At 43.8% G+C, this 18213-nt stretch overlaps 1 protein-coding gene across 1 annotated transcript in view; it reads right to left on the bottom strand.

Annotated features, from left to right (window-relative positions):
• The window catches only part of ITPKA (inositol-trisphosphate 3-kinase A), a 161721-nt gene that overhangs the window by 43955 nt on the left and 99553 nt on the right, over window positions 1-18213 (bottom strand). The window contains exon 2 of the mRNA XM_077262500.1: window positions 10959-11049. Within this exon, the coding sequence (XP_077118615.1) occupies window positions 10959-11049 (91 nt within the window). The remainder of the gene's footprint in view (window positions 1-10958; window positions 11050-18213) is intronic.

The raw sequence follows: 18213 nt of genomic DNA, 5'->3' as shown, positions 1-18213 counted from the left end.
ATGGATACCTACGTTACTGCAATGTCCTGCCATGGTGTAAGAAACGTAGTGAATCTGAAGAACCATACTACATATCTAATTGCAGGAGCCCAGAGTACAAATGTATGAAAACCTTTATTTATACAAAGAATTAAAAATCAGGACAAAGACTATAATATCGAGTGTACCATAACAATACATGGAGGGGAAAGAAAAAGGGACAAACCCTTGTCCTCCAACCACAGCGCTAAGGAAAATAATTGTATACATAAACCATTAAATGGAAAATAAATAGTAAATACTAATATAGCGCAAGATGGTTTGTGCAATGGGAAGCAGAGCGGTAAATGCAAAAAAAGCTGCTAACCAGATATGTAACACACGGTCTTAGAGCAAGTGCCCTATACAATCATATGTAGAGACCTAGGACGCAGCAGCAATAACAATAGGAGAAATGCTTACCCATGCAGCAAGGGGGGACAGAGGAGAAGGGGTCCCGCCGGTGGTAAAGCCCCGACGCACGTTTCGCATATAGCTGATCCTCTGAGAGAGTATGGGTAGTCAAATTGAGCACTTGTAAGCGACCCTGTGTACCAACCTGGGCAGCCCTCCCTCCAGACATTTGAGTCTTGCTGTGCTGTCTTGTGGTCATTCTACCGTCCCCAGAGCCCGAGGGAGCAAAACCACTAGGTAGGGAGGTAGTGGTGGAGTCATCATCACGAATAGATTTGTTGGATCGAGTAGAGGTGGACCTAGATCTAGATTGAAAGGCATTTCTCGACCTATTACGGGAGCGTCCAAACGGGTTCTGCCACATGTACATTCTCGACTGTTGTCCTGTATATCCCGCTGGAATTTTTTTGCTTTTGTGGCCTGTATCTCTTTGGCCCACCTCTGAAGATCCACATCAATCTCATCATTAAGTTTTTTCAAAGCATCACCTGACATGTCTTTATGCAGGGTGGCCTGCAGGCCATCAATCTCGGTCTCAATGAGATCCAGGGATTTCTGATTCAATTGCTTCAGGAGGGTCATAAATCCCTTAGAACAAGTGTTGGTAAGACCCTCCCATTTACCCCTAAACTCCTCATCCTCAATCAGGAAGGAGGGGAACACTTGAATACGGAGTCCCCTTGGGATGAGATCTTTTTGAATATATCTATCAAGAAATTCATAGTTCCACCATATACGTGTTCTTTTGCGTAGTAGATCTTTAAACCGTGTGATGACCTCCTGTAGCTCTCTAGTGGGCCCATCAATGTCCCCTTCAGTGTTGTCATGGAGTACCTCATTAAGTTGTGCACGCCAGGTGCGATTACGTGGCCTGGCCTGCGTGCTTGGCCTGACGCCAGGTCCTTTTGCGGAGCCTTCCCGACGCAGTGCGTATGCGCCGATAGCGCCACTATGATTGGTGGCTGCCGGTCATGTGACCCGGGTCAGGGGGGTTGTAGGCAGGTCCTGTACCACTAGACACCATATCCCCTTGAGGAAGCAGCGTGCGAGCGCTGCGAAACGTGCGTCGGGGCTTTACCACCGGCGGGACCCCTTCTCCTCTGTCCCCCCTTGCTGCATGGGTAAGCATTTCTCCTATTGTTATTGCTGCTGCGTCCTAGGTCTCTACATATGATTGTATAGGGCACTTGCTCTAAGACCGTGTGTTACATATCTGGTTAGCAGCTTTTTTTGCATTTACCGCTCTGCTTCCCATTGCACAAACCATCTTGCGCTATATTAGTATTTATTATTTATTTTCCATTTAATGGTTTATGTATACAATTATTTTCCTTAGCGCTGGGGTTGGAGGACAAGGGTTTGTCCCTTTTTCTTTCCCCTCCATGTATTGTTATGGTACACTCGATATTATAGTCTTTGTCCTGATTTTTAATTCTTTGTATAAATAAAGATTTTCATACATTTGTACTCTGGGCTCCTGTTCCTCCTTTTTTTGATATGTTGCCTTTGGAGCGATGATTTGAGCAACCGGGTTATTATATTATTCACACTAGTGCTCTTTCCCGGGTTTTGCTTATTATGTTTTCGGATATTCTGTTATCATATCTAATTGCAGGTATTTGCTATTTTTATTGTTGTCGCCGCTTCTACATATTGGAATAGGATCTTGGAGATGGGAATACCCCTTTAAACGGAGTCCCATATCTCAGGTTCCTGAACCCAACTGAGTGTGACATGAGGGTGAATGAGATATTGGGTTTAGCTGCAGCTAATCTTGCATTTCTTTAAAGGGAAGGTGCCATCAAAAAAATTTTTTTTACAGCAATTGTAAAAATGTAAAGAATTAATGTTTAAATTTTCTTAAAAAATATTATCATTTGTTTATAATTTAGTAAAATATGAAAAATAATTTGAAGTTTGTGAATTTCCACTTTTAAACACTAGGGGGAGCAGCTGCTGAAATTTCAGAAAAACCTAGTGTACAACTAGCTCACATTACTGCACTGCAGTAATTATGGGCGGAGTCTGCTGACGTGTGTGATGTCACTCCTCTCCTTCCATGTGTTTGCTAAGGGATAAGAGGATTCAGGAACACAGTGAGCAGCCATTTTGTTGGTGACTGCAGAGTAAGGCTGCCGTCACACTATCAGTATTTGGTCAGTATTTTACATCAGTATTTGTAAGTCAAAACCAGGAGTGGAACAATTAGAGGAAAAGTATAATAGAAACATATGCACCACTTCTGCATTCATCACCCACTCCTGGTGTTGGCTTACAAATACTGATGTAAAATACTGACCAAATACTGCTAGTGTGACAGCAGCCTTATACTGACAAGTAGACAGTCACCGAGGATGGCAGGCAGCAAGGATTCTGGGAGATATGTGGTGGAGGGAGCAGGGTGACAGCAGCACAGAGTATTTCAGGAGAGCAGTGTGCTGGTCTATGGGGGGGCACCATGTTCAGTGTGCGCGGAGCAGCCAGGGATTGTACATAGAGCGCTGTCTTTTATACACATGGATGGACCGTCTGCTCCACAGAAATCCAGGAAACATTTCTGCGGATTGATGGCCTGTTCTGATCCAGACATTGCATGCAAAGACCCCATTCCCCTCCTCAGATCCTGTCTTCTCCTTCCTGTCCTGGCGATGTGTGAAAGTGAGACGACAGGCGCAGTCTGGGGTGACGCTGGGAAGGAAATGTAGCCATATAGTAACGATAAAAATGAGACCCCTCTCTTCAGCTGCCTCACCAGCCCTGACTGCACCTAACTGGAGGTCATGCTGCCCCCTCTATTACCCCAGACCCGCGTGCAGGTGCTCAGCCAGAACCACCATAGAATGGGTCCGCTTTCTGAAGATAATGCTGCCATAGTGTTCTCACATAATACCGCTATATAGATCACACATAATACCGCCATATACATCACACACAATACTACCAAATAGATCACACAATACTGTCATACAGTTCTCACATAATACTGTCATATAGATCACACAATACTATCAAATAGATCACACAATACTGTCAAATAGATCACACAATACTATCAAATAGATCACACAATACTGTCATACAGTTCTCACATACCACCATATAGATCACACATAATACCGCCATATAATTCTCACCTAGTACTGCCACATAGATCACACATAATCCCACAATATAGTTCTCATATACCACCGTCATATAGTTTTTACATCATTCCACAACACTGATCAAACATAATACCGCCATATAGATCACATATAATACCGTCACATAGATCACACAATACTTGGCGGCATAATGTGTGATATTATATATATTATAATATCTCGGCATAATGTGTGGTCTTTACGGGAGTATTATGTGATAAATATATATAGCGGCATTATACGTGATCCATATGGTATTGTGCTGCTCTAGGGAGGTCACAGAGACGTATGGTGGAAGGAGCAGGGTGACAGGAGCACAGAGTATTTCAGGAGAGCAGTGTACTGGTCTATGGGTGGGAGGGTGTGCTCACACTCACACGCTCGCAACTGTATACTTAGCCTTTACTGTTAAAATGGGGGACACCCCCCAAAAAAAGACGTGGGGCCCCCTATAATTAATAACCATCAAATACTATGCAGACAGCTGCGGGCTGACATTAATAGCCTAGGAAGGGGCCATGGATATTGTCCCCCCCAGGCTAAAAACATCAGCTCTCAGCCGCCTTTTACATGCGCCTCTTCTGGCGCTTTGCCTGGCAATTTCCACTTGCCCTGTAGCGGTAGCAAGTGGGGTTCATATTTTTGGGGTTAATATTCATATTCATATTGTCCGGTGACATCAAGCCCACGGCTTAGTAATGGAGAGGCGTCTATAAGGCACCCATCCATTACTAATCCTATAGTTGTATTGTAAATAAAGACTCGGCCAGAATAAAGTCCTTTATTGATCTTTTACCATACCGAACGCATAATCCTCGACTCCCTCAACAAAAATAATAAACCACATTGGGGAAAGACACGCAGGGGGAGAGGAGTGCATAGGAGAGGATTAGATACTGACTGCTGAGCCGTGTATCTAATCCTGGCCTGTGTGATACTGACAGCTGATCCGTGTATCTAATCCTGTCCTGTGTGATACCGACTGCTGAGCCATGTATCTAATCCTGTCCTGTGTGTTACCGACTGCTGAGTTGTGTATCTAATCCTGTCCTGTGTGATACCGACTGCTGAGCTGTGTATCTAATCCTGTCCTGTGTAATACCGACTGCTGAGCCGTGTATCTAATCCTGTCGTGTGATACCAAATGCTGAGCCGTGTATCTAATCCTGTCCTGTGTGTTACCAACTGCTGAGCCGTGTATCTAATCCTGTCCTGTGTGATACCGACTGCTGAGCCGTGTATCTATTCCTGTCCTGTGTGATACCGACTGCTGAGCCGTGTATCTAATCCTGTCCTGTGTGTTACCAACTGCTGAGCCGTGTATCTAATCCTGTCCTGTGTGTTACCGACTGCTGAGCCGTGTATCTAATCCTGTCCTGTGTGATACCGACTGCTGAGCCGTGTATCTAATCCTGTCCTGTGTGATACCAACTGCTGAGCCGTGTATCTAATCCTGTCGTGTGATACCAACTGCTGAGCCGTGTATCTAATCCTGTCCTGTGTGATACTGACTGCTGAGGACACAGTACATGGGACAGGATTAGCTACCCAGGACTAGATTAGCTACACAGGACAGAGGTAGCAGTGGTAGGTGTATATAGAGGCAGGCAGCGGTGGTATACAGAGGCAGGCAGCGGTGGTATACAGAGGCAGGCAGCGGTGGTATACAGAGGCAGGCAGCGGTGGTATACAGAGGCAGGCAGCGGTGGTATACAGAGGCAGGCAGCGGTGGTATACAGAGGCAGGCAGCGGTGGTATACAGAGGCAGGCAGCGGTGGTATACAGAGGCAGGCAGCGGTGGTATACAGAGGCAGCTAGCGGTGGTATACAGAGGCAGGTAGCAAGGGTATATAGAGGCATGTAGCAGGGGTATATAGAGGCATGTAGCAGGGGTATATAGAGGCAGCTAGCAGTGGTATATAGAGGCAGCTAGCAGTGGTATATAGAGGCAGCTAGCAGTGGTATATAGAGGCAGCTAGCAGTGGTATATAGAGGCAGCTAGCAGTGGTATATAGAGGCAGCTAGCAGTGGTATATAGAGGCAGCTAGCAGTGGTATATAGAGGCATGTAGCAGGGGTATATAGAGGCATGTAGCAGGGGTATATAGAGGCATGTAGCAGGGGTATATAGAGGCATGTAGCAGGGGTATATAGAGGCATGTAGCAGGGGTATATAGAGGCAGCTAGCAGTGGTATATAGAGGCAGCTAGCAGTGGTATATAGAGGCATGTAGCAGGGGTATATAGAGGCATGTAGCAGGGGTATATAGAGGCATGTAGCAGTGGTATATAGAGGCAGCTAGCAGTGGTATATAGAGGCAGCTAGCAGTGGTATATAGAGGCAGCTAGCAGTGGTATATAGAGGCAGCTAGCAGTGGTATATAGAGGCAGGTAGCAAGGGTATATAGAGGCATGTAGCAGGGGTATATAGAGGCAGCTAGCAATGGTATATAGAGGCAGCTAGCAGTGGTATATAGAGGCAGCTAGCAGTGGTATATAGGGGCAGGTAGCAGTGGTAGGTGGTATATAGGGGCTGGTAGCAGTGGTAGGTGGTATATAAGGGCTGGTAGCAGTGGTAGGTGGTATATAGAGGCAGGTAGCAGTGGTATATAGGGGCTGGTAGAAGTGGTAGGTGGTATATAGGGGCTGGTAGAAGTGGTAGGTGGTATATAGGGGCTGGTAGCAGTGGTAGGTGGTATATAGAGGCAGGTAGCAGTGGTATATAGGGGCTGGTAGAAGTGGTAGGTGGTATATAGGGGCTGGTAGAAGTGGTAGGTGGTATATAGGGGCAGGTAGCAGTGGTAGGTGGTATATAGGGGCTGGTAGAAGTGGTAGGTGGTATATAGGGGCAGGCAGCAGTGGTAGATGCATAAGAAAATAAAAACCCTGTACTTACCTCCCGTCCTCTCCCAGGATGTGCTGAGTCATGTTCAGGGCAGAGCAGTGTGACGATCTCCCTGCTCTGCTCTGAACAGGTCGGCAGTGATTGCAGCCTGTAATGTAATACTAAGTACAGGCTGCAATCACCACTCCTCGCTGCAGATACTTACCTCGGACCCTGCTTCCCAGCAGCAGCTTCTCTCTGGCAGCTTCTGCCATCGCACGCACTGAGCTGTGTGTGCGATGACAGAGGGAAATAAACAAAATGGCTGCGATCTCCTCTCACAGCTGTGACGCGGCAGCTCAGTGGGCGTGGCCAAGTCACAGCTGAGAGGCAGGAGGAGATGGGGTCGGAGCCCGACCGTTGGCTCCTATGTCCATGGCTGCCGTAAGTGAGGTGTGCAAGTGTCGTGCCAAGACACTTACACCCACACTAATGAAAATGGCGGCCTCCAGTGGTAGAAGTAAAAGTGAATAAATAAAAAAGTATGAAAGAGGTACATTTACTTTTGTATTAAAAATAATTGATTATATAATCAATAATTATTAATACAAAAACTAAAATCACGGCACCCTCCCTTTAAGATTTAAATAGAATAAGGCTTGGAAACAACCTGTTCCATCCTTGAGCAGGGTCAAGAATATTGTTACTTCTAATGTGGCATTTTTTAATCTAATGATTGGCTTCTGATGTCTTTATTCTTTATTGTAGGTTATCAGTCTTGGTTTCCTAAGCATGACTTGTGCAAGAGTAAATCATTAACTGCCTGCCAAGGTTAGATCCATGAAATTGCCAGGTGTTCCCCAATGCTATGAACTCATCCAGACGTCTGTTTATCATGTACGTGTTCTATCGGTGTTCTCCACGGATACGTCACATACCAATTATAGTCTATACACCAAGTGGTCTGCAAAGAAAGATGGAGACATGGCAGATTTTGATATGAATCCAGGATCAAAATGACTTCTACAAGACTATGATCCATGTGCTGCCTGCTTTTTACATTATAGTGGTAAAGTCCTCTTCAGGCGGATTCCATTGAAAATGTGCCTCAACAGTGCCCCATAAAAGGACCGTAATGCACAGCAGTATCAAAATGACATTGCTGTGCACATGTTCCATCTTACATCTCTTCTTTTACCTGCTTCAGGGTTCGGGAAGGAATTGACATGTTCATTCTTCACAGCACAGAGCAAAAGACGCCAGTGGCCGAGATGTCACAAGATTGAAGGCAATGCCCACTGATGGTAAAAACTGAAAGGGTATGTTCACACTGTCTTTTTTCTAAGATGTCAAAAACATAAATTTTTTAAGCAGTAATAACACCTTTTCTCTGGAGTTTGGTAAACCTAAAGCGTTTTTTTTTACTGGTGTTTACCCTATTTTTTTAAATCCATTAAACAATGAAGAAGACTCTATCGTTTCTTTGAAGCAAAAATGCTCAAGAAAGCGCCCAGACATCTTTTTAACCTTCCCATTGACTCCTACTGTAAAGCATTGAGAATCTTCCTTGTTTAAAAGCCTGAGCATATGAACGGTAAGTCATTTTCCCATACAAATTAATAGGACCTTTCTTTTGATCATTTTGCAAGTGCTTTATCTGCCATTTTTTTTCAGTGGCCCCGTTCAAAAATGATAAAATGCAGGGACGCAGTATGAACAGGCCAAGCACTGAACCTATTTTACTTGCTTATAGAGCGCCATTAAATCCACAGCGCATTACTGACATCATCATCGCTGTCCTACCTGCAGCTCAGAATTTAAATTCCCCATCAGTATGTCCCTTGAGTGTGGAAGACCCCGAAGGAAACCCACGCAAACATGGGGAGAACATAAAAACTCCATGCAGATGTTGCCTTTGGTGGGATTTCAACCCAGAGCTCGAGCGCTGCAAAGCAACAGTGCTAGCCACTGAGCCACCATACAGTGCTAACCACTGAGCCCAAACACTGAAGGAAACTGTTCACTTTTTTCACGTATGAGAAAAAAGGAAACGTCTGAATGAGGCCTGATAATGAGAAGAGCGCAGCATTAGAAGGGTCCACACAATGGTAGCGAGAACACAGGAGGATGTGTCTGAAGCCGTCATCCAAGGCTGCAGAGGCTTTCAGGTTGCTGTGCACGATTTGGCAAGCAGCATCCAAGTTACCCTGGGCGTTCGCTAATCTTATCAATAGAAAGAACATATTACTGTTTTTCACATGAGAAATGTAACAGAGTGCTGAGAAGACGTCACAACAGATGGAGGACTTCAGCTGGAGTTGCGCAGCTTCTCTATTCACCCTGCCCTTACTGTAAAGAGACGTGTTTAAGGAAGGAAATCCCCTGACTAGAGCACAAAATGTTCAGATGATACTGTACAATACAGATTTACTAAACTACAATGCTTACATGTGAAGCTTCTTTAAAAAAACAACCCAGTAACTTATTAAACCACAGTCGAAAAATAATGCATCTAAAGACCACCTCCATGATATTGTTAGGTCCCCTTATGCCACCAAACTAGCTCTGACCCTTGGAGCCACGCACTCTAAGATCCGTGAAAGTATCCTGTTGTGTCTGACATCAAAATGCCAGCAGTAAGAGAACTTCAGCTTTGTACATTGTAAAGAGGGGCCTCCATGGATTAGACTAGTGTACCCTGGTGCCATCGCTGCCCTGGATAAGTGGCGCTCATGCACTGGACCATCAACGTGATGTAAAGAAAAGCATTCTGTGTGGCAGCCCTTGGAAAAATGGACAAGTGGTGTACAGATTAAGGCCACGTTGACACCTTCAGTATTTGGTCAGTATTTTACATCAGTATGTGTAAGCCAAAACCAGGAGTGGGAGAAAAATACAGAAGTGGTGCATATGTGTCTATTATACTGTTCCTCTAATTGTTCCACTCTTGATCTTACCCTATAAATACTGATGGAAAATACTGACCAAAATATTGAAGGCCTAAGGCCTCATTCTGTCGTCCGTGGTTTATGTACATATTCTAGCTGTGTTTTTCATGGATATGGCACTTCCTCATTATAGTCAATCGGACTGTTCACATGGTTTTGTTTTTTTTGCAGTGTCCACAAAGAAAAAAAAGGCAGAATCAAGGATTAAAATTACACATTCAGGTCTATAGGTCAGTGACAATCTTGGACTGTGCACAGATGGCATCCTAGCTGCATCCTGGTGCTACCTGTTGTTCACGGACTTGTTTGAAAAGATTGAAGAGATTATCCAGGACTATTTAATTTTGTTACTATGGGACTAAGAACTAACAGGCAGGCAGTTGCTAACTACCTCTGCCTGTTGTGCCCGCTACCAATCTCTCCCAGGACAGTACAATCACAGGCCGCTGATTCAGCGGCTTCCACTGACGTCACGTCCACAGAGCAGCGGCTTCACTTCTTCTCCGCTCTGTTGAGGGGACGTAACTGGTGACGTCATGCTAATTGACAGTCAGCTCCCTGCTGCCTAACTGCGGAGAGCAGGATATCAATCAGCATGATGTCAACAGTCAAGCCCCATCTAAAGAGATGCCCTTAAGAAGAAGATCTTCTCTGTTGACGTGAAGCAGCTGAATTGCCATCATGGGCAAGAGGGAAAAAAAAATGAGCTGTAAAATTCAATTTTTACAAACCAAATCTCGTGAAGGCTTTAACTGAAATGAACGGAATACTGAGATAGGCAGATGTTCAGACACACAGGTCTCAGATACCAGTTCAGGCACTGACGGAGCGACTTCAGGTTTCAGAACTGGCCACACTAGGAGGAGGGATTTTTTGGTCCAGGACACTAGCCACACACGGACCAGGGTACCTCCCAACTCACAAGTAGACCACCACACTACCTAATGATACTATGTTGCTTGGCACCTTCCTATTGTTGAGGGTACCTTTTATACTAAATGTCTCCCAGTTATCGGCTGGGGGCATTTTACTATCTGAGCCTGCTGACCCTTTAAGAGCAGGGGAGTACGTGTCCGACACATGGAGCACGCTGCGCTGCCGGAACGGTGAGTATGCCGGCGTCCCTGCATAGAAAGGAAGAACCAGTAGCGTTAGAAACAGATATGTCATAAATGATATATTATTATCAGTGTAATTGGAAATTATTAAGATTGATTTAGCTCACTGCCCAGTATGCACCCTGCCTCCTTCAATATTACTATATTTATAAAGGTAAAAAAAATGTTGCCACCCTGTAATCAGGGATTTCCAAGTTTATAATATTCACGACCAGTTTTGAGCTCAGAAACTTTGTCCAACAGAACAGCATCAATCAATGAATCACTGTGTAGTGGCTATTCTCAAGTACTGCAGCTCAGCTCCTGCTGAAATGAACAGGAGCTGAACTGCAGTTCCCAGAAAAGGGCACTACATAGCGAAAGAAGCAATGCTGTCTACATCTGGGTATCAGCTCCCCCCCAATCTGATAGTAAATATGAAAAGCCTAGACCATCCGATTAAAGACTTAACAGTGAGTAATTACAGATGGGAAACTATATGTCAGCCATGCTCACCTGTATGGCCAGCAAGCTGCACCCAGCGTCTCTTGAAAGGGCTGATAACAGGAATGTTCACAATTGTTCTGATCTTCTGCCAAGATTTGTTCTGCAAGCAAAAAAGGAGACAAATAATGTTATGCAACTGAACAAAGAAGAAAAATTGCTTGATACAATAGTAAAAGAACAGTCCATTGATCAAGAACAGAAATGTGATTATTGGTGTAAGCTATGTTCACACCACGGTCACGGTATGCGCTGTGACATACTCTTAGGGCAAATGCTGAATGGCCCATAGATTAACCCAACAGATGCCAAGTCCTGCACTGGACATCCATTAGAAGGCTGGCTGTAAAACAGAGCTCTTCAGGCTACACTTTCCTACACAGTCAGACACATAGAATCACATAATAACATATGCTATTATATGGCATAAATCTGGGTGATTCCCACTCTAAGGGCTCATACTCACTTGCGTGAAATACGGCCGAGTCTCGCATGTTAAAACCCGGCTCTGCCACCGGCACTCCAGAGTGGAGCGTGTGGCCGCATAGCCTTACATGGAGCTGCACGCTCTGCTCCCAAGTGCTGGCGGGAGAGTTGGGTTTTAACATGCGAGACTCGGCCATATTTCACGCAAGTGAGTATGAGCCCTAAAATTAAAGGGAACCTTCACCCCCAAAATCGAAGGTGAGCTAAGCCCACCAGCATCAGGTGCTTATATACAGCATTCTGGAATGCTGTAGATAAGCCCCCGATGTATCCTGAAAGATAAGAAAAACAGGTTATATTATACTCACCCAGGGGCGGTCCTGCTGCGGTCCGATGGGCGTCGCGGTCTGGCCTGGGCCCTCCCATCTTCATAGGATGACGTCCTTTTCTTGTCTTCATGCTGCGGCTCCGGTGCAGTTGTACTTTGTCTGCCCTGTTGAGGGTACAGCAAAGTACTGCAGTGCGCAGGCGCCGGGAAAGGTCTGAGAGGCTCAGTGCCTGCGCACTGCAGTACTTTGCTCTGCCCTTAAAGGGAACCTGTCACCTGAATTTGGCGGGACCAGTTTTGGGTCATATGGGCGGGGTTTTCGGGTGTTTGATTCACCCTTTCCTTACCCGCTGGCTGCATGCTGGCCGCAATATTGGATTGAAGTTCATTCTCTGTCCTCCGGAGTACACGCCAGCGCAAGGCAATATTGCTTTTTTAAATTATTTAAATAAATAATTTTAAAAAACGCCATGGGGTCCTCCCTATTTTTGACATTAAAGAAGTTGGCCATTACACTTTTTATTGCTAGCCTATCAGGCACTGGCTGGACTGGAAGTTCTTGAATGCTGCGTGAACACAACAGCTCCATCATTTCTATAGTGGTTGTGGCTGGGTACTGCGTCCATTGAATAGGGGGGTAGATCTGTAGGATACACAACCAATAAAAATGTAGCAGTGGCCAACACCTTTAAGACAAAAGTCAATCAGGGGATGTAGACTGATTGACAGGTAGAAATCATTCAGAACGTTACGATTAAGAGTCGAAACGCGTCAACGTCCTTTCTACTCCTATGACGATTTTTTAAAGAATTTTCAATAAAGTCATACAGTGTTTACGAAGCTAACAGTTTTTGCAAATTTCAGAAATCATTAAATCATTCATGCCAACACCTTTCAATCATTGCAACGCGTGCGTAAATGAGCATGTGTGGACTAACTTGCTGCATCGTCGATTGCTAATTGTTACAGGCAATTTATATGCACCCGCGGTGCCACCAGAAACAATGGGCAGCAACTACGGAATAGTATGATGTGCAAGGTTCAGTTAAAGATGTCATAACTGAGTAGAAACCTCACGTCTGCTGTAGAATAAGCGTAACAAGATTACAGAATACACAACGCTAAGTGTGATTGCACAAACATGAGATAATCATTACACATTAGACCGTGCACATGATGGACCCTCCCGGCTGAGGCTCGCGGTTTTCTGCACGATCCTAAATCTTTAATCTTAGAGGAACTCAGGTCATACCGATGCTCACTGACAAGTCCTCTACCAATCACTTGACCGTGCACAAGAGAATGTACACATTGCACTTCTGCATCCAGACAGTTCGAGTGACTGCAGACTCATTTTTTTTATTTAAGATCTCGCAGATCGACAACGATATGATGACACCCGGTGCCCCCCGGCAATCATCCCCTTCAGCAGATCTTACATAGTATGGCCCCTATTACTGACAGTACTAAATAGCTTCCAGATTGCTGGAACAGATATAGCAGGGGGTCACGTATCAGCGCAGGGGGTCACGTATCAGCAGGGAAGTTTCTTCTTTATGAAAGAGTCATGAGACGGTTTAGGAATCTGTTGCAATCACACATGTGGAAAGTCTGTACTGCCTGTTTAGCCACGTGTAGCATATTGTAAGTAAATAAGAAGCATAAACTGTCTGAAAAATTATATTCCATTTTTAAAAGCTGCCATAGAGAACACTCATACTATCCCCCTCAAAGTCAGCAGGACCAGACATCAATCTAAATATAAATACCACCTAAAAAAAATATAGGTGTATATAGTCTCTAAAACAAATCTTACATTTTATTGAACATACACAATCAAAGTGCTTGTAAATTCAACAGACTCACGCAATGGAGGAGCACATAATACACATAATTATATCTGATTTTCATAGTGCTACACAGCATGTGGTAAAAATACCAAAAACAGATATAAACCTCATCTGAGTGTCTGCACTTAACTGGCTGTCTTATAGGTATAATGCATGGTGCACAGATACTAGCTTGTTTAAGCTGATACTAGTTGCTTTAAATGATAGACAATAAAGAGATGACTTACATGTTTATGTGGGCTAATGTGGTGTGTGGTCCAAGTGCCCTGACGTACGTTTCAGCCTTTGCTTCATCAGGGGGTGTATGATAATGATGGCGTACGCACCTTGATGAAGCAAAGGGTGACTTTTACCATACTAAATCTGGACACTAAGGGACAATTCATCAGAAATGTTATGCCTGAAAACTGGCATAAAACACTTTGAAAAGTCACAAAAGTTTTGCAACCATTTTTACACAGCTCTGCCAAAATGGTTTGCGCTGGGACGGGGCCATGCACTCCTGTCAAATTCAGCAAAAGTTCCAGCATTTTTTACAGTCCTCGACTGGAGTAGCATTTCTAGCAGGGCGCACACAACAGAAAAGATGCTCCAAATTTATTAAGTGGTGTGCTCCTCTCAATTAATTTGGTGATTTAATCCAGCAAACCATTCATTAAGAATGGTGTGAACAATGCCAGGTTTAAAAAGGTATTCCCATCTCCAAGATCTTATCCCAATAAGTAGTAATAATAGTATTAGCAAATACCTCCAATTAGAAATGTAGTATAGTTCTGATTCGCTAAGTCGCTTACTCCATGTGCAGGGCATTACAGTAGCTTAGGTATCCATGGTTACGACCACTAGCAACTAACTAACAACTAACTGTCACTATGAGTGGTCCTAATCATGGACACTTAAGCTACTGCAATGTCTTGCACATGAGGTAAGCGACATAGAGAATCAGAAGAACTATACTACATTTCTAATTGGAGATGTTTGTTATTATTACACCTACTACATATTAGAATTGGATCTTGTAGTTGTAAATACCCCTTTAATGAATCATTTCCTAATTGTCCTCCCTTTGAGAACATTTCAAATACCATTCATGTATTATAAGATCGTAATAAAAATTTAAGGAATTTGCCTTTATATGATATTACCATACATTTTCCAATTTTGCTTCAGCAAAAAAAAAAACAGATAGAAGAAAACCAGATAACTCATGGATGGTCGCTTGCTATGTATTTTTTCTTTGTCTCACAGACTTGAATCACTGTACCAGATCCTCAAAAATAACCCAGACCAGAATAGCACATGGACTGAGTTTTTCTTCTGCTGGTTACTGCCTGTTCTTAAAAACTTACAACACAAAGATGTGAAACACTGTAGTGTGAACAAAGCATAGAGTGTAACTTGGAAGAAAAGTGTAGAAAGTTTCCCAAAGGGCCTTAGAAAGCCCCCACTGAGGACTGATATTTCCAGAAATAAGGATGTGTCAGAAAGTAGTTTTCTTATTCGATAGTCTTGATTCTAACTAAATGGCAGACTCAATATCCTTTATAGAAATTACACAGATAGTGAACATGGATGGGCAGTGAAGAATCAGAGCTCGCTACTGCTGAATTCACGTTATGTCATAGTACACACAGCAAGTCACGTTGTGAGGGTCTTTGGTAAGGAAGGGGGCCTCAAACTGTCCTTGGAACTGGGACTCTAACTATCTCTGTCCTGGGGGTACTATTGAAGGTACAGAGGCCAGAGTCTCCGACTTTAGTATGTTCCATGACGCATGGGACAGAAATATAGAGTAAACAAGACACAAAGATCAAACAGGGATAACAGAAAACCTCTATCATACAAAAGCATTAACCTACAATAGGGAGGAGGAAAAGGACAGGGAGGAATAAACTAAATGGGAACAGGGACCAGGAGATAGACACTCACTTACTACAGAAAACCACAGATCACTACTACAACAACTCCACTCCAATCACTTTAGCACATAGTACAGGAAGACTAATCTTTCACCGGCAGGAACAAGAAGGTCTAACCAGTTTTTATAGGAAGAGGTAAAGACCAGATCAGAAGTAGCTGAAATAGAGCTGCATGTTTCGGACCAGCACAAAAAGGTTGTTAACCTCCTCAGCACCAGATGGAACTACCGTAAATCTCATGACCTTGGGATTTTTCGTTTTTCCGTGTTGGTTTTTCACTCCCCTCCTTCCCAGAGCCATAACTTTTTTATTTTTCCGTCAATTTGGCCATGTGAGGGCTTATTTTTTGCGGGACGAGTTGTACTTTTGAACGACATCATTGGTTTTAGCATGTCGTGTACTAGAAAACGGGAAACAAAATTCCAAGTGCAGTGAAATTGCAAAAAAAGTGCAGTCCCACACTGGTTTTTGGTTTGGCTTTTTTGCTAGGTTCACTAAATGCTAAAACTGACCTGCCATTGTGATTCTCCAGGTCACTACGAGTTCATAGACACCTAACATGACTAGGTTACTTTTTACCTAAGTGGTGAAAAAAAATTCCAAACTTTGCTTAAAAAAAAAAAAAAATTGCGCCATTTTCCGATACTCGTAGCGTCTCCATTTTTCACGATCTGGGGTCGGTTGAGGGCTTATTTTTTGCGTGCTGAGCTGGCATTTTTAATGATAGCATTTTGGTGCAGATACGTTCTTTTGATCACCCATTATTGCATTTTAATGCAATGTCACGGCGACAAAAAAAAACGTAATTCTGGCGTTTCGAATTTTTTTCTCGCTACGCTGTTTAGCGGTCAGGTTAATGCTTTTTTTATTGATAGATTGGGCGATTCTGAACGCGGCGATACCAAATATGTGTAGGTTTGATTTTTTTTTATTGATTTATTTTGATTGGGGCAAAAGGGAGGTGATCTGATGTTTGCTGCTATGTAGCAGAAAATCAGGTGTGCTGTGAGTGCTGACCACAGGGTGGCGCTCACAGCTACAGCGATCAGTAACCATAGAGGTCTCAAGGACCTCTATGGTTACAATACTGAAGCATCGCCGACCTCTGATCATGTGACGGGGGTCGGCGATGCCGTCATTTCCGGCCGCCCGGCCAGATGCGGTAGTTAAATGCCGCTGTCTGCGTTTGACAGCGGCATTTAACTAGTTAATAGGTGCGGGCAGATTGCGATTCTGCCCGCGCCTATTGCGGGCACATGTTAGCTGTTCAAAACAGCTGACATGTCCTGGCTTTGATGCGGGCTCACCGCCGGAGCCCGCATCAAAGAGGGGCTTCTGACCTCGGACGTACTATCCCGTCCAAGGTCAGAAAGGGGTTAATAGGGGACACAAATCACACCATCTCTAAAGAACACCTGTGATTCATTACCCGATGTGACCGTCTAACTACAGGTCTTCCAGAGGACGTGACACCCTCGTAACACAACATGGCCAAACCAAAAATATAAGGACATGAAAAAGTGGTGCAATGTTTTAACACTGAGCAGAATTTGTGGCCAAAGCTAATTAGTGGCACTATCAATAACAGACTGTATCTGTACAAAAGCTTTTGCTTTATCTAATATTATAAGATGTGAATATAAACCATTAGTCAAGCCACAAAACAGACATAAGCGATATATCCATTACACATACTATTAGATGATCACTTACTATATATTGATACATTAGCCTTGGAACATCAATTACTTTTTTCTTCCTCTAAAACTAACATTAAAAGCAGATATCAAAGTCTGCATAACAATTAATTGTGCCCATCCTTGGCTATAAAGAAAGCTCGTCAGCAGGATTTAGCCCTATAAACTAAAGGCATTGCCATAATGGTGCTGAGATGCTGATTAATCTGATACCTGTTGTGAAGGGATCCGCTCAGTGGCTGATGAATACTCACCTTGTGAAGTTTTCATAAAATTACGTCTTGTGTGCTTCGGGGTGGGACGTGGGGCAGGGTCTTCTTCTGGTTCTCCACCCCCCACCAGCCTCCTCTGCGTCTTGTAAAATTCCGCACCTCAAACATCACTGTGTGGGCGGCGCGTATGTGTGCAAGACTTCAATAACATGGTGCAGGATGCTGCACATGCGCAGATCGAGATTTCGACTAGGTGAAAAATTTACACAGCCAAAATCTCGTTCTGTACATGCGCCACCTTTGGCACTATTTCACTGAAGTCCTGCACACAAGACACTGACTCACACTGTGTACGCGCCGACCACACAATGATGGCAGCGCTGTGGAATTTTAAAAAGGAGGCAGGTCACTGAATAATTCAGTGGCCTGTACAAGAAGCATTGGAGTGGATCCCTTTACATCAGGTATCATATTAATCAGCATCACAGCGACATTATAGCTATGCCTTTAGTTTACAGGACTAAAGGGGTTGTCTGATACATAAAATGCCCTTTATAAATTTCTATCTTTCAGCTCCATCTATTGTAATTTGCTTTATTTGAACATTCCCTACTGTTCTGTTTTTTATTACTTTACTATGTGTGACATTTTGCTTGAGGAGAGTCTCAAGACGAGACGTCATAGAAGGCTGATCCTGCAGTCACTTCCCCGCAGCTTCTATCACCTCTTGGAACAGAAGGTTATCAGAGGATGGCGCTGTGGTTCCTTACCACATCTTCTAATACCACCGGCCAATGATGTCATCCAGAACAATGATGATGATTACAATGATGGA

This window comes from Ranitomeya variabilis, chromosome 1, assembly GCF_051348905.1.
Source record: "Ranitomeya variabilis isolate aRanVar5 chromosome 1, aRanVar5.hap1, whole genome shotgun sequence".
Classification (NCBI taxonomy): Eukaryota; Metazoa; Chordata; class Amphibia; order Anura; family Dendrobatidae; genus Ranitomeya; species Ranitomeya variabilis.
Note: the sequence above shows the minus strand (reverse complement) of the source record. Positions and strands in the feature narration are given on the sequence as shown.